Source organism: Lepisosteus platostomus, chromosome 13, assembly GCF_059453375.1.
Source record: "Lepisosteus platostomus isolate fLepPlt1 chromosome 13, fLepPlt1.hap1, whole genome shotgun sequence".
Classification (NCBI taxonomy): domain Eukaryota; kingdom Metazoa; phylum Chordata; class Actinopteri; order Semionotiformes; family Lepisosteidae; genus Lepisosteus; species Lepisosteus platostomus.
In genome coordinates, this window is record NC_142623.1 from 13,225,334 (window position 1) to 13,249,977 (window position 24,644).

The following is a 24,644-nucleotide window of genomic DNA, read 5'->3' on the forward strand; positions in this document are numbered from 1 at the left end:
ACTGAGTGGGCTTCATGAAACGGCTCCTTGGAACCCACTCACTCAGGGCGTGGAGAAGCACTTAGCTCTTTGATGCTCTTGACCTTCTGAAGCGATGGGCACTGCCAGCCTGGTGCGGCAGACACTTCCCCGCCAGCACTCCAGCGGGGAGACACAGTGGGCAGCGAAGGGTTAACCCTCGAGCCCTCACTGACCCCCGAGAATTCCTGAGGGGGGGGACCCCACAGCTGAGGGAGAGGTATAGTGTGGGGGGGACCTCGAGGCTGAAGGAGAGGTACAGTGGGGGGAACCCACCGCTCAGGGAGAGGCTTGGGGGGAGACCCCACACGGCTGAGGGAGAGGCTCCCTGGGGGGACCCCTGGACTGAGGGAGAGGTACAGTGGGGGGGACCCCATGGCTGTAGGAGAGGTACAGTGGGGGGAACCCACCGCTCAGGGAGAGGCTTGGGGGGGGACCCCACACGGCTGAGGGAGAGGCTCCCTGGGGGGACCCCTGGACTGAGGGAGAGGCTCGCCTGAGGACAGATACAGAGCCAGACCGTACAGGAACTCGCCAACGTTTATTTCACTCCACTGTCTCCTTTTTTTATGGTTTTGTTTTTTTTATGTGAAAGAAAAACAAAAAAAAAACATTAACTCTACAAACTAGCAGACACAATTTCTTCTTCTCTTTTAAAAGTTACTAAATCCAAAACTCAGAAAGGAAATCGGAGCTCTTCTGCGGAGGACGGCCTGGCCCCTGGCCCCCCGTCTCAGTGTCTCAGGCCGCGGTCAGCGGTCAGCGGCCGGACAGGAGGCGCCAGGGTGGGGGGGAGTTGTGAGGACGGGACGGGGGGCTGTAAACAGAGTCACGCTGCTGTTCTCTTGTCCAGCTGCAGAATTCCAGGTGGCCCGTCTTCCTCGTTCCGCGCCCCCCAGGAGAGAGAACCGCCCCCAATCGCGCCCTCTTCAGCTGTCCGGCCCAGTCAGGCCCGGCCCGGCGGTCGGCCGCGACGACACCAGAGCCGGGCGCTCGTGCTGGATGCGGGCAGGGGGGTACCAAATCAGGACGAGCCCGAGAGCCGTGGCCACGGGAGGCTGTAGACGGACACGGGGCCGGACGAGGGCGGGACGAGGGCTCTCTCGGGCGCCAGACGGCTCCGGGTTCTGGTCCGTAACCCCGGTCGGAGCGGGCCCGCGGACTGCACACAGCGGCACCGAGGACACGGCCTCAAAACGGCCTGGAGGCGCAGCCAGGAGAGACGGATGGAGCCCGAACAGCGACGGGAACAATCCAAACCCACCGGAAACCAGGAGGCGGGGGGCCGGGGGTCCAGTCGGGCACCGAGACGAACAGACAGACGGGTCTAGTCCAGCTTTCCAGCGTGTCTGCACATCTACAACTGGAGGAACGAGAGAACCACAGCCAGCCCAGTCCTGAGGCCGGGGAGCAGGCAGGGAGGGGAACTGCTGGCCTCTTGTGGACAGAAGAGGAAGCAAAGCTGCTGCTCGGTGTAAGAGGGACCCCAGTGGGGAACCTGGTTCAGTTCAGAGGGGCAAGGGGTGAAACAGGAGACACAAAGAAGAAGGGGATGGGGGAGGGGGTGGCAAAACAATTCATTCATCAGTGGGAGTCCGCCGATTGGCTGACCCACCGGTCTGTCACTCCCTGACGGGCTGCTGCGTTCATGTCATTGGCTGCACGTTCGACGGGACCCGCCTCCCTGGCAGCGACAGCAGGGTGGGCGAGTCAACAGGAAGGCCCCCCTCGGGCGGAGCAGCTGCACCCCTGGGGCGAGAGGCAGGAGTCTGACGGGGGAAGGGGGGACCAGCCCAGCAGGTGAGGGTGTGGAGGAGGCGCGAGGAAGCAGCAGACCGTGGTTTTGGTTTCCTTTGGGTTGTCAGTTCAGAGGGGGCGGGGCAGGGGTCGAAATGGGCGGGGCTTAGCTGCCGTAGTGCATGGTGTTGCTAGGGATCGCCATGGGTGACGCCATGGAGATGGCCGGCCCCCCCATGGTGAACTGGCTGTTGAGGGAGTAGTGAGCGCTGCTGCTGCTGGCACCAGGCTGGACCGCCGACACTCCTGGGGGGGGGGGGAGAGACAGGAAATCGTTTCAATCAACAGACCACAGGCACCAGGGCCACCATACTGACAGGAACCCCGGCAGAAACTCACTCTCACCCTGGACGATGCCCGTGCTCATGATGGATCCCATCCGAGAGTGAGTGTGGTTCACGATCCCTGTGTTCGCTGGAGACGGAGGGAGACACATTACGAGCGGTACAGAGCCAACACACTGACAAGCAGCACTCATAACACACACACACTGACATGCAGCACATGCACACACATACACAGCACAGACACACAGTCCTGCCCCACAAGGGGGGCTCCCACTCAAAACACAGTCCTGCCCCACAAGGGGGGCTCCCACTCAAAACACAGTCCTGCCCCACAAGGGGGGCTCCCACTCAAAACACAGTCCTGCCACACAAGGGGGCTCCCACTCAGAACACAGTCCTGCCCCACAAGGGGGGCTCCCACTCAGAACACAGTCCTGCCCCACAAGGGGGGCTCCCACTCAGAACACAGTCCTGCCCCACACTGGGCTGCGGAACGTCTGTCAGGTAGTCAGTCGGCATTTCTCTGCGTACCGAGGGGGATGAGGTTGTTGTGCGAGACGGAGGAGCCGCTGGCGATGACGGTGCTGAGGTCATATGCAGTCGGCATTCCTGAGGGACACGAAGGTCAAGTTTACACCACCGTTCGCAACAGAAAGCAAATCTGAACACTGTTTGTGTGTGGGGGCCCCCGTGTCTCTGTCTCTCTCAGTGCGTGAGTGTGGGGGCCCCGTGTCTCTGTCTCTCTCAGTGCGCGTGGGCCCATTTCTCTATCTCTCTCAGTGTGTGTGTGGGGGGGCCCCCGTGTCTCTGTCTCTCTCAGTGTGTGTGTGTGGGGGGGGGGGCCGTGTCTCTGTCTCTCTCAGTGTATGTGTGTGGGGGGGCCCCGTGTCTGTCTCTCTCAGTGTGTGTGTGTGGGGGGGGCCCCCGTGTCTCTGTCTCTCTCAGTGTGTGTGGGCCCATGTCTCTCAGGGGTACCTGACACAGCCATGCCCTGGCTCATGCTGTATGCACCCCCAGTATTCCACATGTTCTCAGAGGGGGAGGAGTAATGAGAGCCAGGGGGAGGAGTTGGGTTCGCTCCCGTGTACCTGAAACACACAGCACCCAATGAGTGAGCACCTGCCGGAAAAAATCCCACTGTCAACACCAATTGTGCTGCCCATGCAGGGGGAGCCCCCCTCCCACCAGCAGCCCCACCTGAAAAAGGGGTTCTTGAGGTCCAGGAGGTTGCTGGATTTGGAGCCCGTCTGGTCGACCTGTGCAACGATGCTGATGTCGTAACTCTGTCTGCGAAGGTAAAGAGAAGCCAAGGTCATTCTGGCCTGTTGCACCACAGAATAAAGGGCTCAGGGTCAGGTGACACTGGGTGACGCCTAAATCCTGTTCAGTACACTCAACCATACACTCATTCACAGCAAAACCTGCAGCACCCTGAAGAGTCTGCAGAGACAGAGCGATCAGTCAACGGGTGTCTGATGACACGGTAACTCCGAAGAAGGGTCAGGTTTCTCGGGGTGTCCTCAGGGCACGGCATGCGCAGCCGAGACTAGGAGCCCTGGTTCTGGCCCGGTGGCCTTACCTCTTGTTGGCGATGAGTAGGGCGGTGCCAGACAGCGTGTCACCCGCCTTGGCGAAGAGAGGCGACTGTAGGAGACAGCGGACCTGGTACCAGTGGGTCAGCGGTTCCGTGGGCGCTGTGGAGAGCCATACTGTCATCCTGGGAGGGGGTGAAGGAGAGAGAGTGGGTCAGAACCAAACCTTTAATACAATGTGGGCATGGAGACCCCCAGGCAGTGGGGCTGGACGGTGAAGGAACCAGTGTGCAAGGGAATAGGGTCTTAGCTAATGAGAGGTCTTGGTTAATTGCCCAAGGCTGACCAAACTGCATAACGTTCTGACTTTGTTAAACCTTACATGGTAAACTGGTATTGACCAATCATAAATGTACGTTTCTGTATGGAAATTTTACTCCTCTTCGAGAATAAAAGCCTGCTGCTGTCCTCGCGAAATCGAGCGAGAGACGAGGTTAACCTGTCAACGTCATCTGCCCGCCTTTCTTTATTCCAAAGACGAAATCTCCGTCTTGGTTTGCCGGGAGAAGGGTCTGAGAACAGGAAGTACTCACACTGAGCCGATGAACGCCACGTCGAACCAGAAGGCCAGCCCGTGGACCAGCCCCGAGTGCATCATGTGGAATTTGAACGGGATCTCTATCCTGAGGGAGAGGCCAAGGTAAAAATAAAAATCAGCCATGATGGAACACTGTGACCATCCACCCGCATGCATCGAACTGCACGCAAGACACAAGAGCAGCCTTCCAGCTTGTAATAATGAACAGCTGTCTGTACTGAGGATCTCATCCACACACTTCCTGAAAGAACCCAGGGTATCTGCTTCAACAGCAGGGCTGAGCAGTGTGTCTGTCCCACACCCCCACAACCCTTTGTGCAAAGGGGAGCCTCCCGATCTCAGTTTTATATGCACTCCTATGTAGTTCCCACCTGTGTCCTCTAGCCCATGTTTCACTGTTTGTTCTGAAGAAGTATTTTGTTAACTATCAGAATTTTTTTTTAAATTAAATCAGGTCTCCTCACAGTCCTTTCTGCTCAAGACTAAAGAGACTCAGTTCCTTCAGCCTGTCAGTGAGGACACCGCCTTCAGACTTAAGAGACTTAGTTCCATCAGACTGTCAGCCTAGGACACTCCAGTAAATCCAGGAATGTATTTGATGGACAGGGGCAATTCACACCCAGTGTCACCCTAGTGACTTACCTGTGTAGGTCATCTTCTTTCGCATCCAGGAAGTTTACTGTGTATTTCACGGATTTGGCCATCAGGATTCGGATATCAAAGGTGTCCTGGGAGAGAGGGGAGGGGGAAGAGAGAGAAACATGTTCCTGAAGCCATAGATAGACGAAATCTGAGGTCTCCCCCGGGTGTCCCAGAAATACTGCCTCAGGTCCGAGAAAGCTCAAGTGTCCATCTACACCAGGAGCGGCCAACCTGTCCTGTCCTGGACAGCCACCATCCAGCAGGTCTCACCGATCCACCCGTTATAAAGATCTGGAACGTTCAATCTGAGTTCGGATCGATTCACCAAGTTGATTCGCTCAGTATCGGTCACAGCCGAGATCCTCACTCAGCGATTTCCATTTCAAATAATCACCAAACTACGTAATTGAGCAAGTCGCCTGCTTAAGTGGTTAAATGATCTTAGCGTTTACAAGCCCGGGGTTCAAGGATGATGCAGGACTGGTGCTCTCCAGGGGCCAGGTAAGAGGAGCCCCAGGAGTTCGGACCGGAAAGCATGGCGCCCTGCTACAAACTCGGGGCGACTGCCTCTTACCACGATGGGCTGGCGGAAATACTCGTCCACGGCCGCGCCCCGGAGCGCTGACAGGTCCACTCCGTGGAAGGAGGGCTGGTACCTGCAGAGACAGGGGTGGCACAGGGTCTCAGCACAGAGGGCAGGGCTGACGGCACCACAGTACCGCACCCTCAGATCCCCCCTCCCTCACCAGAAGTTGGCCTTGGTGAACTGCTCCATGTACAGCTGCTCGTCGGTGAAGGGGGCGAGGTGCACGTCGCCGATCGTGGGGAACAGGTTACCTGCGGGCAGAGGGAGGGAGATCAGCCGGACGAGTCGCCGAAAACTGACTGGGCTTTACAACGCAGAGCTCCACTGACACAGAGCTCCAGACCAGAGAGAGGCAGTCTGAGGGTTAGGGTCTGTCGGACAGGAAGCACAGAGCAGAGAGAGGGACCGGGGACAGTGTGAGGGTTAGGGTCTGTCGGACAGGAAGCACAGAGCAGAGAGACCAGGGACAGTCTGAGGGTTAGGGTCTGTCAGACAGGAAGCACAGAGCAGAGAGAGGGACCGGGGACAGTGTGAGGGTTAGGGTCTGTCAGACAGGAAGCACAGAGCAGAGAGAGGGACCGGGGACAGTGTGAGGGTTAGGGTCTGTCAGACAGGAAGCACAGAGCAGAGAGAGACCGGGGACAGTCTGAGGGTTAGGGTCTGTCAGACAGGAAGCACAGAGCAGAGAGGGACCGGGGACAGTCTGAGGGTTAGGGTCTGTCGGACAGGAAGCACAGAGCAGTACAGGGAGAGATGTGCTCATGGGAGACCAGTGGCCAGCCTGAGGGGTAGGGTGTGTCAGAAAGCACAGAGCGGAGAGACGTGGACAGGGGGCAGCCTGTCTCTCACCGCTGGGCTTGAGGAACTTCTTGGCGTGCAGGTAGCTCTCCAGCATGCGCTCGTTGAACAGCATGTACCCCATCGGCTCCGACACGATGATGTCCACCTGCTCAGGCAGAGAGACCTCCTCCACCTTCCCAGGGATCACCACCACCCTGTCCGACAGCCCGTTACTGTTCACCAGGACCTGGGCAGAGAGACGGGGTTAGCACAGGGCATCATCATTTCTCCTCCCTCTGCACAGAGCCCCACAAGCCTACCCTGAACCCCCTCCCAGCCCTGGAGCCAGCCTGAAAAGGGCACAACAGCGCCTGTACTTTCCGCGGAGCTGAAAGAAATGCAGTTTGGGGAAGAAGTTCCTCATGAACTTTTACCGCAGCACCATAGAAAGTGTCCTCACTAGTGGCATCACTGTGTGGTACAGCAATACTACCGTGCACGACAAAGACGCACTACAAAGGGTTGTGTCAACGGCACAGAGGATTATAGGACGTGATTCACCATCAATCAGTGAGACTCACACCATCCTCTGTTGCAATAAAGCCCAATCCATCATTCAGGATCCCAACCATCCCGGCCACAAACTGTCCTCCCCCCTGCGCAAGTGGTACCACATCATTAAAGCACAGACCACCAGGCTTAAGAACAGCTTCTCCTCCACTGCAGTACTCATAGTACACACCCTTCACAGCTAACTGCAATGCCTCAGACTCGATGCACGTCTGCACTGTGGACCTTTGGCATGTTTTTGTTTTCACTACTACACATTGTTGTCCACGACACATTGATTGTCCTGTTGTTATAATTATGTTTGTAATGTACTGTCTATATCGTGTGCTGTTGCCTGTTGTCCTGTGCCGTCTGCTGTCCCGCACCATCCTGACAGATCCCACGTACGTGTAGATACGGGAATAAACTCCTCTACTCTGCTCTGCTCTCCCAACAGAGGGCAGTGGTGCTCGGTGCCCAGGTACCTCAGCGTGCTGCGCCATGGTGCTGGCCTCCACCGCGTAGATCTTCCTGGCCCCCGCCTGCGCGGCGAAGAACGACAGGATCCCGGAACCGCAGCCCACGTCCAGGACCACCTGAGGGATACGGGGTGGGGGGTTCATGGTTCATACAGACTCGGCAGCCCTGGTGCAGAACCAGCACCCACAACCAGTCCAGCCGCCGCCTGACCCGCTACCTTGTCCTTGAAGTCCGTGTGGTTCTGCAGGATGGCTCGCTGGTATGTCCCGGTCCGCACGTAGTCCTGCATCATGTTCTGCTGCTGGGAGAGGTAGCCATAGAACTGCAGAGGAGGAAGGAGAGACAGAGCTCAGCCAGAGTCCCAGAGCAAGACTACAGTCTAGACCAGGCAGGTCAGGGGCCTGTCCCTGTGTCCAACGGTCCAGGAGTCAGGGTCAGTCCGGTTGTCAAGTGTGCCCACTGGTTCATCGATATTGGTCAATGGGTGTGTCAGTAGATGTGTCCATGTGTCTGCTGGTGCAATCAGTATCAGTGGGTCAGTCCATGTGTCCACTGGTCCATCAGTCAATCTATGTGTCCATGTGTCCAGTGGTCCAGTCAGTCAGGGTCTGTAGGCATCAGTAGATCTGTCCACATATCCACTGGTCCATCAATCAGGCTCAGTGTGGGTGTCAGTAGATGTGTCCATGTGTCCACTGGTCCATCAGTCAGGCTCAGGGGAGGTGTCAATAGATGTGTCCATGTGTCCACTGGTCCATCCGTGAGGCTCAGTGGGGGTGTCAGTAGATGTAGCAGCGTGTCCAACTGCTCGGTCAGTCAGAGTCAGTGGCTAAGAGGATACGTCCACAACAGTCAGGGTCAGTGCTTCTGTACCTGAAAGTACTGCACAGCAGATGATTCCTCCGTCCTCTCGCTGAAGACGGAGCGCTCTACATTGTGACCACGGCAGTTCTTCAGGATGTTATAAAAGGAACAGAACTCTGGAATGAAGCACAACCCACTGGTGACAATACAGCAACGCACACTAGAGTGCACACCTGACAGAGACAGGGAGGGGGAGGCGCTCACAGAGAGAAAGACAGAGACACACACTGACAGGACGAGGGGGAGGGGGGTACCTGTGGGGGAGGAGAACTGCAGCAGCACGCTGTTACAGCCCAGCGTCACGATGAAAGACTGCTTCCCCACGCGGCTGCACTCCGTCTCCCGGGACACCGAGCACTTGAACACGCAGGTCTCCTCTGCTGGAACACGCAGCACGCACACAGATGTTAGAGCCCGCGCACATCTTCACTCTCAAACACCCCCACCGCGCTGGACTACAGCAGGTCACCCCTGCAGACCGGCGAGCCCTGCTGCCCCCAGGACTCCCCCATACAAACGGGGCGCAGTTTCACGAGCACAGACAGCAGAAAAGAAACATCAGGAGATATAATAATAATAATAATAATAATAATAATGTTTCTTTATTAGCGTTATACAATTTCTTGCATTAGGAATTCGTCTTTTCGCATACCCCAGCTTTTCTCCATGGAGACACAGACACACAGACAGGGAGAGAAGCTTGGGGTCAGAGCGCAGGGTCTGCCATTGTACGGCGCCCCTGGAGCAGTTGGGGTTAAGGGCCTTGATCAGGGGCCCAGGGAAGTAGGATTCCTCTGCCAGCCACGGGATTTGAACTGGCAACCTTCCAGTCACAGACGCAGATCCTTAGCCACAGAGCCACCGCTCCGGTCACTGGTGTCCAGGCAAGGGCACTGCAGTGGCTGTCCGTGCCACCCCGCCACTGCTGGCGTCCCCAGCTGGTTCCCCTCATGTGCTCCCTGACGCCACGGCAGACTGCTGCTGCAGGCACAGATACAGCGCCTCCTGGGGGGCCACTGCTGTCCCTTCCTTCACTCACACAGCAGTTCGCAGCTCACTTGTGTAGCAGAATGCAGGATCAAAATGATGAGCTTTCCATTTTAAAACTATTCCTCAGTTAATTTCGCCGTTCCAATCCTTGGCTGCTTTTTTCTTTAAAATAATCAACAAAACCATATTCGCTGCCAGGTAAGAGTGTCAAAGGGGTCATTAACTGTTGTTACAAGCTGACATCGTCAAGAGGAGTGTTTCATACAGCCACAGCGATATTAATGAATGCCACAAATATGCCCATCACGTTTACTGCCACACAACACAAAACCCTCCAGGTTGTGCAGATCCGCTCAGAGCTCAGGAGCCCAGCAGGTGGCGCTCTGGCCTGTGGAGATGAATGTCCAAGCAGGCGCCCCACTATGGTGACAAGACGCCATTCCGCAGGAGAAACTGGACCAGCCCTCCCAGTCCCACACACCTGCCTGGTTCTGTTCCACCTGAGCGCTCGATTAAATAACCACACCTAGTTAAGGATCTGTGCCTGTGGCTGGAAGGTTGCAGGTTCAAATCCCACAGCCGGCAGAGGAATCCTACTCCGTTGAGCCCCTGAGCAAGGCCCTTAACCCCAACTGCTCCAGGGGTGATGTACAATGGCTGACCCTGTGCTCTGACCCCCAGCTTCTCTCCCTGTCTGTGTGTCTCATGGGGAGCAAGCTGGAGTATGCAAAAAGAAATTCCTAATGCAAGAAATTGCATATGGCCAATAAAGTGATCTTATCTCACACCCGTCGTGTGCTTGACGTTTCATTCGGACACTTCAATACAGCTTTAGGTCCGGAGCACGTAGGAAGCCGCCTCATAGCTTCTGCAAGATCACCTGAGAGCTCCAGACAGAGTAGAAAGAAAGTGGCCAAGGTTCGAGCTCCAGCTGCTTCGATTAAGGATCCCTTTAGAGGCTAAAGAGCTCGGCTTTGAGCAGCAGGTGGGGGACCCCGGGACCAGGAGTGGGAAACCCCACGTTAAGCCATGGTCGTCAGGAGAGGCCCTTCAGGGTGAAGGCAGCTCCAGACATGCAAACGTTTTAGAACTGACGTTGAAACTAAAATAGCTGTACTCATCTTGCACTGCATAATCGTCTTATTAAACTGCTTCTGCTTTCACCAGGTAGTCCAACATCTTAAAATCCTCAGAAACAGACCTGGAGATCTTTCCAGCAGTCTAGTTAATAAGAATTAGGACTCTGACAAGTACCACTCAAGCTGCCCAGTTCTCCACGCATGGCGAGCAGGGGACGGACCCTCTTCCAGTCAACATCAACAGCCCCGCGCCGACACACCTCCCCGCCGCCGCCTCACGACTGGCTGCGGCCCCTGTCACTCAAGATGGGCACCGAATCACAGGGCACCGCCGCTGAGAAAACGAAGCAAGCGCCGCCCCCGGTGAGGGGCAGCGCATTGTCCGTCCGCGCTCCAGAAGAATTCAGCCCTCGCGCTGCTGAAAACGACCAGCCAAACGCATCTCCATCGCAGTTCGCTTTTCAGGCGGCTGCACAGCACCATTTCCACCGGCCGTACCGGCGCAAATCAGCTGATCGCTGGGCTTCGTTTACCCGACCCTTAGACTCGCACAAACCACGCACACCCCTCCGGGTCCACGGCCGAGCACCCCAACTCCCCCTTCATAGCAGCCTGATCCATCCCCGGGCTTCGGACCCGGCTGGGGCTCCTGCAGTGCCGGGTCGAGAGCGATGGACGGGAACACGCGAATCGTGCGGGGCATCACGGACACGTGCTACTGCCCAGCTGCCCCCCAGAGCAGGAGCACCCCGACTCTGAGTGGTCCCTCATCACGCTGCCTCTGGCGCCCGACACAAGCGGAGCTGGAAATGAGACGCTGGCCCTTTAAGAGCAGCGGAGCGGACGGGCCCTGTGCGCACCCGGGCCACGACGCTGCCTCCGTTGGCCCAACGGGTCTCCTCCGAGGGGGGGGGACACAACAAAAGGAGGTGCCCCTCCCCCAAACAGGACTCGGCCACCTGGCCAGAGGATCCCCCTTCATGCACTCGGGCCTTCATATAATCCGGGGCCTCTGTGTCTCTAGACTGCGCCATTCACGTCGCAACAAAGCCGAGAGGAAGAGGGAGGGGGCGGGGAAGAGAGGGGTGCGGGCTATTGTCCGTCTCCCCATGTGCAGCACCCGCACCCCGCCGATGAGGGTGGGGGGATCACCGCGACACGGGGCTCCCCGTGGCGGCCAGGGCGAGGCGGCGTGCCGGGGCCGAGACCCGGAGCCGCTGGACCGGGGAAGGTGATCGGCTCGCCGGTGCGGAGTCGCCGCAAGGCCGCTTTCAAGCTAGAGCTCGGACCTCGGTCAGGGCGGCAGGGACTGCAAACCCGTCCCTCCGCAGTAACCGATAAGGTACTAACGCAACCGAGCCCCCCTCTGCCCCCTCAACTCGCCGACCCAGGGACACCAGTTACAGACACCAGGCGCAGCTCCGTCCCGAGCAGGGCGCTCCGAGTCTGTTCGGGACTCCGGCGTCTCAGCAGCACAAGCGCGCAGAGCCGGGCCGGGCTGCTCCAGCGAGCCGCCGGGCCCCGAACCCGCCTGGCAAAGCGGGCTGGCTAACCCGGGCTGCGTGTTCCGGGAAAAGCCTTCGGGAAATCAGGCGGCACGGAAACCGGGGTTACATCCGAGGTGTCGGGAAACGCCACGCCGCTAGCGCGCAGAGCGAGGGTCTGTGCCGAGCACACAGGCTCGCATTCATCCAGCGCCGGGCGGGGAGGCGCCGCGCCGGGGGTGGTACTCACTGTTGGAGAGGGTGAGCAGGGCCGCGTCCTGCGTGGTTTTCACCTCGAGCTTCAGCGGCTGCTGCTCCGAGTGCCGCTGGATCTCTCCGTTCGCGTCGCCGATGGAGAGGAGCCGCACGCCGGGAAACACGGACACCGCCATCTTCGATGTGGGGGAAGAGAGACAGACGGACACGCAGAGTGAGCGTCTTTCCCGCACTCTCTCACACACACACACACGCTGAGCCAGGGTGGGGAGAGAGCGCCGCCTAGCGCCGGTCGGCGCATTACTGTTCAGTACCGCCCCGCCGCAGTTGACTCCGAATGCCGTCACCACGTTAATAAAGCTGGTAATGCAATAAGGGTCATAATGTCTCTTTCCTACCCTCCCCAGCGTATCAGAGTGACCAGGGTGCCTACCGATTCCAAGCATTCGTCAAATTAGTCCTTGACACCACGTTGCTCGTTCGTGAAAAGCAATTGATGATTTTTAAGGCTCTGACTGTAACCCTCCCCTGTGTTTAAGGTTAAATATTATGGATAACTCTGGGATTACAGTCCTGTGTCTCGTGCCCTGATCTCCCCCGGGAGCCCATCACCGCCACTCCCCAGTGTACCACACTACAGGAGCACACACGCGCTTCCAGATTGATAGATTTTATTGAGTTCAAAACAGGCGTATTTCCCACCACATACACTGGTACTGTCTGTGAAGGCACTGGACATTAATAATGTCAATTGAAATGTTAATTAAACAGACAGATATTATGATCTATACTAGCCATATACTGTTGATGTGTGTATCCGTGTTAGAGCAGTGTGTTTGGGGTGTCGGAGCAGGGGGTACATGTGGTCAGGGTGTCTGTGCAGGAGGGGTGTGTGTATGTTTGGGGTGTCGGAGCAGGGGGTACATGTGGTCGGGTGTCGGAGCAGGAGGGGTGTGTATATGTTTGGGGTGTCGGAGCAGGAGGGGTGTGTGTATGTTTGGGGTGTCAGAGCAGGTGTGTGTGGTCGGGTGTCGGAGCCAGAGGGGGTGTGTGTATGTTTGGGGTGTCGGACCGGAGGGGTGCCAATCCACAGAAAGAGAAGAAATGTGTTCGCTCCCCGCGGAGCTCGCTTACGTTTGAGGATTCACCAGCTCAGCCTACCGGCCTAATCGTAGCTACTCTGGGTGACCCTCCGGTGACATACCGAGCACCCGGCTCCCAGCCCACAACCTCTGGACACGGAACGGGGCGCAGTCGCGCAGACCGACCTGCGGCAGCGACGACTCTGTGTGTTCAGTCCGCGTCTCTGCCTCCTCCCGCCCCGGACTGCAGCGCCAGCTCTCCGAAACCGCTCTACGGGCTTTTCAGCGGTAGCCGCCTCGCTGTCACATTTCCCCCGGAAAGTGTATCGCTGGCAGGTCGTGCCTTACCGTTAAAAGCAAAGGGCAAAAAGGATCTTTCATGACCAAAAACCAAAGTGGCTTGAACGTTTTGCATTTTTATAATTTAAATCTAACTTTTAAAATCAACGGCTTTAGAAATTATATCAAAAACAAACATAATCTAAGGAACCAAATACCCCATTTGAGAAAGTGTCGAGTTTGTTCAAACATAAGTTTAACTCTGTCAGTATTGACCTTCCTTATTTTTCCAGTTAATCTGTTCTTGAATGCCGTATAAAAGATAAAAAATGCAGTAACAACACATAGGAGATCTGTGTAACTCCTGCTTCGTTCCTCCTTGTCTATCCCTCTGGAATGCAGTGCCTGTAAATATTCACCGACACGAGTTTGGACAGCTCCTGCCAGAGACCGCCTTGCAAACTAGGATAGAGAGAGAACGTTTAAAAATGTTAATCCTGTTAAGATGACACTTTCTAAATTCAAACACGAGACATAGAAAACTTTAAGCATTTCAGTGCGAATGTAAGATTTAAGGAGTTTGATGTCACGTACTGTGCTGCCAGCTCAAGTGAGTTTTCCCCTTTCTCCCAGCTCCTCTGATTCCATTAGGTGTGGGAATTGTGGGATGCGTTTTATTATTTTAGGGAAGAATTTTTGTCTAATTCCAGAGTATTTCTCACACTGCAGCTGAAGGTGCACCTCTGTCTCTGCTTCTCCCTGCTGGCATTGGGAGCACAACCTATCTTCTTCGGACAGGCAGGTCTGCCTGTGTCCAGTTTCTGTGACCAGGCTGTGGTCACTGAGCCTCTTCTCTGGACAGGCAGGTCTGCCTGTGTCCTCTGTCTATGGCCTGGCTGTGCTCGCTGAGCCTGTACTTCTTCTGGTCAGATATTCAGCTAGAGTGTATTGTCTGTTTAGTATTCTGTAGCATTCCAGCTTATGTTGTGTGTATGTTGAGAGATATTGCTGTTTGATCTGTGCTGTGATGTGCTTGAGTCTGAGTTGTGGTGCTCTCGCAGTGCTGTCCTGAGGCTGGTTAGTGTCGGTGTGACTTGGGTCAGTGAGCCTCAGGACCAGCTGGCTCAGGGGGCTCTTTGTTGGGCTCAGCTCTTGGCTCAGCAGGGTGGTATCAGTTTTGGGTCACTGCTTTTTAGATGTATCCAGTAGTAGACTGCTGTTTCCTGTATGTTGATCAGCAGTGGGTGGTCTTTCATGGTACTGCAGTACACAGATCGTCTGTTCCTCCACATTTCCAAACATCAGGAAATGTTTTCAGCCAGTCACTCCTCAAGAGGCAATTGATGATGGAACAGATCCTGTGTAGGCCTATTACTCAGGCTGTGTCTCACATGGCGCCAAGTTTCATAGGTGCAGATAGTTACTTAATGACTGAAGGGTTTTATTGAATGTAGCATCATGTGATCTATTTATTATTGGTTTATTCATGTAAATGTACGGGCTGTACTTTCTGGTCAAAGTGGTTGCTGTTCTGCTGAGGACTCAGGAGGTGCCTGTTTCACATTCCGAGATAATCAGAATAAGTCACAGAGGATCTGAACTAGTCACGGATCACAAATATCCAGGCATCTGGCCGGATACAGCTCTAACTTGCAAAACTCATATTCAGAAATTAGTACCTAAGTCAAATCCAGACATGGTTTCTTTCATCCAAACAGACTGTGTTTTCCACAATGACACAGGCTTTCTCTAGCTCAGATTTCCTCTAGTGTCGTCTTCCACTCTGTCCTGAAAATGATCACTGACACCACTTCACAGTCTTCTTGTGACCTTTCCTCCTGGATTGACAGGCCCTCTGCTGACTGGACAAAGGCTCTGCTGCTGTCACTTAATTTACTCATCTTGCTCCTGTCTCCACCATCTGCAGAGTGATAAAACTGTCCACAGTCTCCTCAGTCTGTACAGTGAAGAAACTGTCCACAGTCTCCACAATCTGTACAATGAAAAAACTGTCCACAGTCTCCACAATCTGTACAGTGAAGAAACTGTCCACAGTCTCCTCAGTCTGTACAGTGAAGAAACTGTCCACAGTCTCCACAATCTGTACATTGAAGAAACTGTCCACAGTCTCCACAATCTGTACAGTGAAGAAACTGTCCACAGTCTCCTCAATTTGTACAGTGAAGAAACTGTCCACAGTCTCCTCAATGTGTACAGTGAAGAAACTGTCCAAAGTCTCCACAATCTGTACAGTGAAGAAACTGTCCACAGTCTCCACAATCTGTACAGTGAAGAAACTGTCCACAGTCTCCTCAATCTGTACAGTGAAGAAACTGTCCACAGTTTCCTCAATGTGTACAGTGAAGAAACTGTCCACAGTCTCCTCAATCTGTAGTGAAGAAGCTGTCCACAGTCTCCTCAATGTGTACAGTGAAGAAACTGTCCACAGTCTCCTCAATGTGTACAGTGAAGAAACTGTCCACAGTCTCCACAATCTGTACAGCGAAGAAGCTGTCCACAGTCTCCACAATCTGTAGAGTGAAGAAACTGTCCACAGTCTCCACAATCTGTAGAGTGAAGGAACTGTCCACAGTCTCCTCAATCTGTACAGTGAAGAAACTGTTCACAGTCTCCTCAATCTGTAAACCATTGAACCGCAGTAACATGAACAAACGCAGCAGCAGGTGGCGCTACCAAATCAACAGTCACGTGGTTTCTGTACTTTAACTAAAAACCACACCTGGAACAAACTCCAGAACTAGATGCATACTTAAATGACTTTGTAGCCTTTCTTATTCGGGCTGAAAATGGCGTATATATTTATGAAATCTTATATTGCCGTGTGGCTGGCTGGCCGGCCAAAAGGTGCGGTTAAAAGAGGATGCACAGTCGGGCAACACTGTCACATGATCGGGGACCCGCGGCGTTTTACTGTCTGGCTTCAGTGGGTCAAAGAGTGATTCCGGTTTTGCAAAAACAGGATTGCAATGTTGAGCAGGGTGAGTTACGAGTCACAGAACTTTTCTTTTTACGTTGAGTTTCCACACAGAGTCTGTTCCCTTTGCGCCGGAGTCCCGAGGCCTGCTGGCAGACTCTTAATCACACAGAGGCTGTGGGAAGAGCGACATTTGGAAATATTTTATATCTCGTCTTGTGTAATGACGCGTGTGTAGCTCCGACATGGGGACGCCGGGATTTAAGTGGTTTAACATTGGTTACTAGTAGTATTTCGTGCTGCTAATGTGTGTGCTGTTGACATTTCGCCTGTAAACTTTTCTGAGGCATTATTGCAACACTAACGGACTTGTGCAGTGACACATTATAGTTATCTTGGCTGGCATTAATAAAATTAATTTACACTATACATATACACCTAACTTCTTGTGCAGCTCTTGTTACTGTGATACTGCAGTTGTCTTCTATCTCTGAGCACACTGACACGTCTGCTCCCTTAGCTCCAGAATGCTGTACCGAGAACACTGACACATCTGCCAATCTAGCTCCAGAGTGCTGTACTGAGCACACTGACACGTCTGCTCCTGTAGCTCCAGTGTGCTGTACCGAGGACACTGGAGCTACAGGAGCAGACGTGTCAGAGTGCTGTACCAAGGAGACAGACATGTCTGCCCCTGTAGCTCCAGAGTGCTGTACTGAGCACACTGACACGTCTGCCCCTGTAGTTCCAGATTGCTGTACCGAGGACACTGACACGTCTGCCCTTGTAGCTCCAGAGTGCTACAGAGAGATGCCGGTCTCTCTTACCCTTCAATAATAGTGCAGACTGTATACAGTGATTTCTCGGAGCAACAGGCCTACATAAATACAATCCTGTCTTGATCTGTCTTCTTCTCTTCCTGCTCCTTGCAGAGATTATTACACGCCGGAGTGTCATTGCTGAGGGGATGTCGGTCGATGCATCACAGCGCCCCCTGCAGGAGCCCCCTCATCCCCATTGTGGTGGAGCAGACGGTAAGCAGGGATCGCAGGAGGGGGGGGTTCAGTAGACACGACTATTCTGGGCCCTTAGCACACAGCCCCGGGGAGAGAAACAAGGAACATCAGGCCGGTGTTGTCCTGTGAAGGTGTCACATTCCTGGTCTCTGTCTCTCTCTGTCCCGGGTCAGGGCCGAGGGGAGCGTGCGTACGATATCTACTCACGGCTGCTGAGAGAGAGGATCATCTGCGTGATGGGGCCGGTCAGTCAGTCTCCTCCCTGTGTTTGTCTGTGACTCTCTCTCTGTCTGTCTGTCCCTCTGCGAGATGCTCTCTGCCTCAATGCGCACCTCACTTTATAACCCCAGAGCTATTATTATTGTCATATCTTCTCAGTTTATGACCATGTGACTGTATTATATTGCCTCTGCTGCTCTCTTCTCTCTCGCTGTTGTCTTATTCTATTGATTTGTCCAGTCTGTCACTGAGCCCGTCTGTTAATCCCTCCTACTCTTATCACTCTGTGAATGCCCCCTCTCTCCTCACATCTCATCCTACGCCTCTCTCTCCCTCCTCCCTCAGATCGATGACTCTGTGGCCAGCCTGGTGATCGCTCAGCTGCTGTTCCTCCAGTCAGAAGGCAACAACAAGCCCATCCACATGTACATCAACAGTCCTGGTGAGCGGCCGAGCTTGTCGAGAGTGTGTGTGTCCTGGAGAGGCAGGACAGATCAGAGGAAAGGAACAGTTTGTGGTGGAAGACGCACAGAGGGAGAGAGAGGAGCTGCTGTATTTGGGTGCCAGTGTAGTTCATTGTGTTCAACTTTTTCCATCGATACAGCCTGTAACTGTACTGCATTCTCCTGCCTCCAGGGGGCGTGGTTACAGCCGGGCTGGCCATCTACGACACCATGCAGTACATCCTGAACCCCATCTCCACCTGGTGTGTGGGCCAGGCCGCCAGCATGGGCTCCCTGCTCCTGGCAGCAGGAACCAGCGGCATGAGGCACTCGCTGCCCAACGCCAGGATCATGGTGCACCAGCCATCGGGGGGCGCCAGGGTGAGAGCGGGCAGATGGCGGAGAGAGAAGGCAGTGTGCTGTGCTGCTATATTGAGTTGAAATGTGTGCTGTACGGTGTGTGAGTGTGTGTGTGTGTGTGGTGTGAGCAGTGTGTGCTGTACGGTGTGTGTGTGTGGTCTGAGCAGTGTGTGCTGTACGGTGTGTGTGTGGTGTGAGCAGTGTGTGTGTGTGGTGTGAGCAGTGTGTGCTGTATGGTGTGTGTGTGTGTGCTCTGCTGCGATGTTGAGCTGAAATGTGTTGTCCCTCACTATCCATGCAGGGTCAGGCCACAGACATCGCCATCCAGGCAGAGGAGATCCTGAAGCTGAAGAGACAGATTAACACCATCTACAGCAAACACACGGGCCAGGCTCTGCACATCATAGGTATCTGCACAGGGAGAGGGACAGGGACAGAGGGAGGGAGAGGGACAGGGACAGAGGGAGGGGTGTCGGCTTATGTGCAAAGAGGGTGAAAGGGGGAGAGTGTGTGTTCAGCAGTGTTTCACTGTCCTCTCTCTCTCCCTCACACAGAGAGTGTGATGGAGCGGGACAGGTACATGAGTCCCATAGAGGCCCAGGATTTCGGCATCATCGACAGGGTCCTGGTGCACCCCCCCCAGGCCGGGGAGGACGAGCCCGCAGTGCTGCAGAAGGAGCCCACCCCGAGCAGTGCCCCCTGCACCCCAACCGAGCCCTCCACCAACCCTCAGCCTGCCCAGGGGAGCCCCGCCTCGTCTGCCAAGCCTGAGCCCTGACGCCCTGCTGCCCGGCTCCCGCAGTCGCACTGTCAGAGCCGCCCTGCGGGGGGCGCTCTCACACTGAGGAGGCGGGCCTGTTCCCACCAGCACCTGCCGACTGTGCTGGCGGTGTGGCACAGAGCAGAGAGAGCCCCTCCAGTCTCTTCCTACACAGGCAGTGAGCCACTGTGGGCAAGACTGGCAGCAAAGCACCCTGCAGCAGAACCCACCCGGACCCGCACCCGGACTCATTTTCCCTGTCCGCTGCTGTTGGACCCTGCTGTCAGTGTCTCCCACTGACCTGTCTCTACTGTTCGGTCACTTTTTTAAAAATTAAAAATGTACCAAATCGTTTCTTGATGAAGACCGGTGAACATACTTTCTTACCTGCAGCGCTGTAGTCAGTCTGTTCGATATTCAATAAACTAGGTGTGACAGAACAGCTCAGCTGCAAGGCGTCTCTGTATGTGAGGGGGTGCGGGACCTGAGCCCAGGTGGGACCTGACCTGAGACCAGAGCAGCTCTGGGCAGCGGAGGCTGTGTGGACACCAGCCAACCACTTCTCATTGGTCCACAGGGAGGAACCTGGGGTGGTTCTTATTGGACAAGCCCGGTAAGCCTAGGAGGGACTGTTCCTATTGGATACCTCCGTGCTTTGATGGTTTATTCTGATTGGCTGGCTGGAAAGACGGACAAAATCGGCACGCGTGTCTGCCTTCCAGCTCCAACGCGTTTCGCTGTGGGTTCAGGTGAATGGAGAGCGGCTCCCAGGTGTGTCAGCAGCGGCTCATTATCTCGCACAGTGAAGGAGAAGTGATTGAAAAGCGGCGCAGCAGCCGGGTGCCCTGGCATCTCTCCAATTCGAAACTCTCTGCGTGTTGTTCAAGGCGGTGAGTTTGAGTTTGAGTTCGAGTTCCACCAGAGAGCAGCGGGCGGTAATCAGTGTTCTTGCGAAAAGAAAATCGCCCTGAACAACACTAGGCGTGTTTGAAGTTTAGTGAATAGGAGCAGTTACGTTCCAGGTGCAGGTTTGCCCAGCTCGGGAAGGGTTTTCCAGTAGCTGGGAGATTGTGTCCCAGGTGTAGAGGCGTGTCTCTGCCAGGAAGCCCGTGCAGTATGAGAGTCCAGGCTGCAAGCGCTCCGTCTTGTCTGTTTAAAATGATTTATTTTCCCCTTGTTTCTTTGCATTGGGCCGTCCTCACGCAGAGTCCGGCTGCGCTGATTCCCGTGGTAGTTGATTTCCACGCTTTTAGTGATCTTCTCCTCGAGACGAAATTTCTAATAACCCCCCCCTCCTCCCTTCAGTTACCCCCAGAGAAACACGTCCCGGAGTCTCGCTGCAGCCGAACCCCGGGGAGAATCTGTGCTCGACCCGGGCGGGACAGGAGAGAAACTCCGAACAGCGAAGAATTGTCTGGATGTCAGTGGCACCTGGGCGTGTGGGTTTGTTCTCAGTCGTAACGGGTCAGCTCGCAGTGACCTTTATTACTGCTCTGGTATTAGGAGTCCCTGTCGCTAGTGCATCACCGTGTGACCTCAGCCGCCGCGTAAGCGGATATTGCACTTGAACTGAGGATACTGCAGGGAAGATGGCGGAGAAACTGTGGCAGACGGACTCGGACACCAGCCTGCAGGACTCTCCAGGTAACAGCCCGGCCCGCTTCTCCGCCGGGAGTGTCCACCGCTGTCTCTCACCCCCGTGTCCCCTCTCTCACTCCAGCCCTCCGGCACACCTTCCGCATCTCGCCTCCCCGCACCCCGCCGAGGGGCGACGGACTCCACAGCCCCCCCACCTGGACACAGCGAGACCAGCAGCACCTGGAGCTCTTCATCAACGTTAGTGCAGGGCTTGGTCCTGGCGTGACTCTGCGGGGTCTCGGTTTGGCTAGATCAGTGTTTCTCCCCCCCGACCTGGGTCTTTTACAGCCTTCATAATAATTCTTTACACTTATATAGCACTTTTCTAGACACTCCACTCAAAGTGCCTTACAGCTAATGGGGACTCCCTCCACTCACCACACACCAGCTACAGTATCAGTGGGGAGGACAACAGAGTAATGAAGCCAGTTCAGAGATGGGGATTATAAGAAGGCAATTATTGGTAAAGACTGGGCGTAAATTTGGCCAGGACATCAGGGAAACACCCCTACTCTTTTTGAGAGATGCCCTGGGATTTTTAATGACCACAGAGAGTCAGGACCTCAATTTTATGTCTCATTCGGGGGACGGTGCCCTTTTAAATTATAGTGTCCCCGTCATTATAGGGGGGCATTAGGACCCACATAGACCACAATCTTGGTTTTTTCCCAGGAGGTCTCCCATCCAGGGCATGGCCAGCCTTACAGCTGCTGAGCTCCAGTTGAGTTGCAGGGTGATATGGCTGCTGGCTGTAATTCTTAATTGCAGGCTGACTGACCTTAATGTCCTGCTGGGGGCAGACATGTAGAGTTGCTGTTGATGCTGGGGGAGAGGGGGTGAGAGACCTCTCCCCTGCGCCCCAGGAGTCACTCCAGCAGGGAGAGCTCTCTGTGGGCGCTGCGGAGCTGGGAATCGGGGTGCGCGGGCAGTATGGGGGGGGTCTGGCGCCCTGAGGTTTTTTCCCCGGATCTGGTCTGAGCACAGAGGCAAGTGAGGTGAGGAAATCACATCAGACACCCTGGGGTGACAGGGCAGACACGGGGTCCCCCAGGTCCTGAGTGTGGAACCCCACTCCGCTGCTGTCGTTCTCCAAAACGCTCGGCGTCGGCAAGCTGCTGTCCTGTGTCCGGCAGGAGGCAGCGGCACTGGGGCTGCCCTCAGTGAGCACGGAGGATGCTGGGAGAGGGCGCCCCCCTGTGGCCGCGCTGCTGAACTGCGCCCGGTCGCTCATTGCGCTGCACCTGCAGAACCGGGAGAGACTGAGGGAGGCCGAGAGGGAGCGCGGAGAGAGTGGCCAACTGAGGGCCAGGCTGCACACACTGAAGGTGAGCACGGGTCCGAGTGAGGCCGGCGGCAGGGCGAGGAACCGCTCCAGCGCCACTCAGACCCCTCCCCTGCCCCCCCCCCCCAGGAGAAGCTGGAGCAGAGAGAGCTCCACCTGGCGGCCTTGCAGGACAGAGGGAGGAGCCTGCAGGAGCAGAATGCCGCCCTGCAGCGCTCCCTGAGGAGCGACAGAGAGCAGGTGAGCGAGCCGAGGGTCCGGCGGAGGCGCAGGAGCGACCGAACGGGGCGCTCATGAGGTCTCCCTCCCCCACCCCGCCGCGCAGACCGTGGGGCTGCAGTACCGCTGCTCCCAGCAGGCGGCCGAGCTCAGGGCCAGCGAGCAGAGGGCCGCCCGACTGAAGGACCGGCTGGCCCAGCTGGTGGACAAGCCGCGGGACCGCAGGGCCGGTGAGGACGCTCGGGGCGACCGGCGCTCGGAGAACCGGGCAGGCGGCCGTCCTCTCCCTGACTCCCCGCCTCTCCTGTCCAGGCATAGAGATCCTGAACCTCCTGCCCCGGCCGGACGGGAAGAGGGCCCCGGGCCGCGTGGGGAGGGGCGACGGCCGGTGAGTGTCCTGGGCCGGGGGGCTCAGCACTGGGAAAGGTTCGGCACCGCTGGGGTGGGGAGAGCTTGTGGGAAACCAGGCTGCTGCTGGAAGTGCTGCTGGTGCACCAGTAGGTGGCGCTCTTCCCTCTAGGCCTGTTATCCTGTGTGCTCTGTCATCTCGCTGGGGAGGGGGGTCATGCCGTGTGCTGTGTCACTCGTCCATTAGGGGGTGTGTCCAGTCATGCCCTGTGATGTCACTTGTCTGGGGGGGGTGGGGTCATGCCGTGTGCTGTGTCACTGTCCAAGAGGGGGTGTGTCCAGTCATGCCCTGTGATGTCACTTGTCTGGGGGGGTGGGGTCATGCCGTGTGCTGTGTCACTCGTCCATTAGGGGGTGTGTCCAGTCATGCCCTGTGATGTCACTTGTCCAGCAGGGGCGGGGAGGAGGTGCTGCGTCAGCTGCTGGAGAGGCGGGAAGCAGAGCTGCAGGAGGCGGAGTCTCGCCGTCAGAGCCTCTCCTCTCTGCTGTGCCTGCTTAGCCATGACATGGCCACTGCGCTGGGGGACGGGGTGAGCGAGGGGGGAGGGGGTGCAGCGGGTGGGTTAGGGAGTGAGGAGGGGGCAGGGTGAGGGAGGGAGGGAGGAGGACACGGGGACACACCCCCATCTTTGACCCCAATGCTCAGCCTGTCCGTCTCCCAGGCTGTCCTTGACTGCGCAGAGGCAGAGGGGGCGGTGCCGTGCTGGGAGCAGCTGAGCCAATCGGAAGCGGCGCTGGGAGATCATGTGACAGGGGGCGTGGTGCAGGTGTGGAGCTGCCTGAAGGGGAGGCTGGAGGAGCTGTCCGTCCACGGTAACGGCCCGCACAGGGTCCCGTCACATCGCGTGGCATCAGACAGCATGCTCTAAGTCCATCTGTCTGTCCGCAGGTCCCTCCTCGGCTGCTGTGGGGACAGACCAGGAGAAGCAGCTGGCTCAGCTGGAGGCAGAGCTGGAGCAAAGTCACCAGCTGATCCGGCTGCAGCAACAGCTGCTACAGGTTGGCTGCTTACTGTGCTGTTCGTGCCCTTCGCAGTTGTGTTGTCTGCAGGCCGTCTCTTACTCTGCATGCTCTCGTTCCCGCCCAGGACAGCGTGTCCCCTGCGCTCCCGCCCTCTCTCACGGACTCCTATTTCCTGGAGGAGTGGGAGCGGCTCCAGGCCGGGTGGGCGGAGCTGGACTCTCAGAGGCATAGGTTTCAGAGGGAGAGGCGGAGCTTCACTGAGGCTGCCATCCGATTGGGCCATGAGGTAAGGGGGGGAGGAGCATCATGGGGGAGGCGGCACCTGTCTCGGCACTCGGTCATGCTGTCTCCGTTGTCAAACATGTCTCTCAGCTGATCCCTACTGTCCTCGTGCTGTGTCCATCTTCATACCCGTCTCTCACCTGAATCGACTGTCCTCATGCTGTCCCTATCCCTGTCTTTGCAGCGGCGTCAGTTTGAACAGCAGAGGGCGTCTCTCGTGCAGCAGCAGTTCCTCAGCCTGTCGCCCCTCCTAGACCCACAGGAGCCTCTCGCCAGCAGGAAAGATCCCAGCCCACTCAGTGAGTGTCTGCCTCTGTGGGGCTCGGTGTGCGACTGTGGGCATCTGCCTCCTCTGTGGGGCTCAGGGTGCGACTGTGGGCTCGGGGTGCGACTCTCTCTTCCAGGTCTCAGTCAAGTCACCCCCTCTCATTCCCGGCTGACGGCCATCTCCACTCCGGGGTCGGGGGTCAGGGTGTGGGCCGGCCAGGGTGAGGTGGGCACCCCCAGTACGCCCGAGCTCTACCGCACTTTGAGGCTGCCTCTCCCACGCAGGTCAGCGCAACACGGGTCACGGCGCTGACTGGTCCGGCCCTGCGGCTGGCCTGCGCCCTCACTCTCTCTCCACACGCAGGGCCAGCATGAGGAGCCCTGCAGTGGCCGAGCACTGGACCTGGGCAGGGCCCCGAGGGTCGTACCTGCCCTCGGAGCTGGACGTGTCCTTCTAGATGGAGAGATGGATGCAGAGTGACCACCGCGCCCAGCCCAGTCCCAGCTGGCCAGAGGAATGGGAATACTACCTTATTGTTTTTGTGTTTTAATACTTTTAAAAATCGAATAAAGAGTTGACCTATAACCT

At 56.4% G+C, this 24,644-nt stretch overlaps 3 protein-coding genes across 10 annotated transcripts; 2 read left to right on the plus strand and 1 right to left on the minus strand.

Annotated features, from left to right (window-relative positions):
• Nucleotides 1-540: 540 nt before the first annotated feature.
• Nucleotides 541-12,182, minus strand: carm1 (coactivator-associated arginine methyltransferase 1). 3 transcript variants are annotated; one of them, XM_088603159.1, is made up of 16 exons: nucleotides 11,937-12,182; nucleotides 8,388-8,510; nucleotides 8,143-8,249; nucleotides 7,487-7,591; nucleotides 7,275-7,385; nucleotides 6,310-6,487; nucleotides 5,621-5,711; nucleotides 5,449-5,530; nucleotides 4,875-4,960; nucleotides 4,228-4,317; nucleotides 3,682-3,819; nucleotides 3,300-3,389; nucleotides 3,078-3,190; nucleotides 2,634-2,711; nucleotides 2,155-2,229; nucleotides 541-2,061 (listed from the first exon to the last, which is right to left on the minus strand). In XM_088603159.1, exons 1-16 carry the CDS (start codon nucleotides 12,076-12,078, stop codon nucleotides 1,922-1,924), a joined length of 1,749 nt encoding a protein of 582 aa, XP_088459285.1. In that variant the 5' UTR covers nucleotides 12,079-12,182; the 3' UTR covers nucleotides 541-1,921. The 3 variants fall into 3 exon arrangements, with proteins under 3 accessions (XP_088459285.1, XP_088459286.1, XP_088459284.1); XM_088603160.1 differs by having other exon boundaries at nucleotides 2,161-2,229; nucleotides 8,388-8,513; nucleotides 11,937-12,181; XM_088603158.1 differs by having other exon boundaries at nucleotides 8,388-8,513; nucleotides 11,937-12,181.
• A 4,002-nt stretch (nucleotides 12,183-16,184) lies between these two features.
• clpp (caseinolytic mitochondrial matrix peptidase proteolytic subunit) lies at nucleotides 16,185-19,436 on the plus strand. The gene is made up of 7 exons (XM_088603185.1): nucleotides 16,185-16,262; nucleotides 17,131-17,232; nucleotides 17,388-17,459; nucleotides 17,779-17,875; nucleotides 18,070-18,257; nucleotides 18,538-18,643; nucleotides 18,791-19,436. The coding sequence occupies exons 1-7, from the start codon at nucleotides 16,251-16,253 to the stop codon at nucleotides 19,012-19,014; spliced, it is 801 nt and encodes a 266-aa protein (XP_088459311.1). The 5' UTR covers nucleotides 16,185-16,250; the 3' UTR covers nucleotides 19,015-19,436.
• A 154-nt stretch (nucleotides 19,437-19,590) lies between these two features.
• On the plus strand, nucleotides 19,591-24,641 carry LOC148649941 (afadin- and alpha-actinin-binding protein). Of its 6 annotated transcripts, none has more exons than XM_088603181.1 (14): nucleotides 19,591-19,886; nucleotides 20,302-20,640; nucleotides 20,717-20,832; nucleotides 21,768-21,959; nucleotides 22,046-22,156; nucleotides 22,242-22,365; nucleotides 22,448-22,523; nucleotides 22,935-23,073; nucleotides 23,206-23,356; nucleotides 23,433-23,542; nucleotides 23,631-23,792; nucleotides 23,973-24,087; nucleotides 24,193-24,340; nucleotides 24,420-24,641. In XM_088603181.1, the coding sequence occupies exons 2-14, from the start codon at nucleotides 20,586-20,588 to the stop codon at nucleotides 24,511-24,513; spliced, it is 1,593 nt and encodes a 530-aa protein (XP_088459307.1). In that variant the 5' UTR covers nucleotides 19,591-19,886; nucleotides 20,302-20,585; the 3' UTR covers nucleotides 24,514-24,641. The 6 variants fall into 6 exon arrangements, with proteins under 6 accessions (XP_088459307.1, XP_088459302.1, XP_088459304.1 ...); XM_088603176.1 differs by having other exon boundaries at nucleotides 20,302-20,416; nucleotides 20,500-20,640; nucleotides 23,973-24,340; XM_088603178.1 differs by having other exon boundaries at nucleotides 22,938-23,073; nucleotides 23,973-24,340.
• Nucleotides 24,642-24,644: the final 3 nt, after the last annotated feature.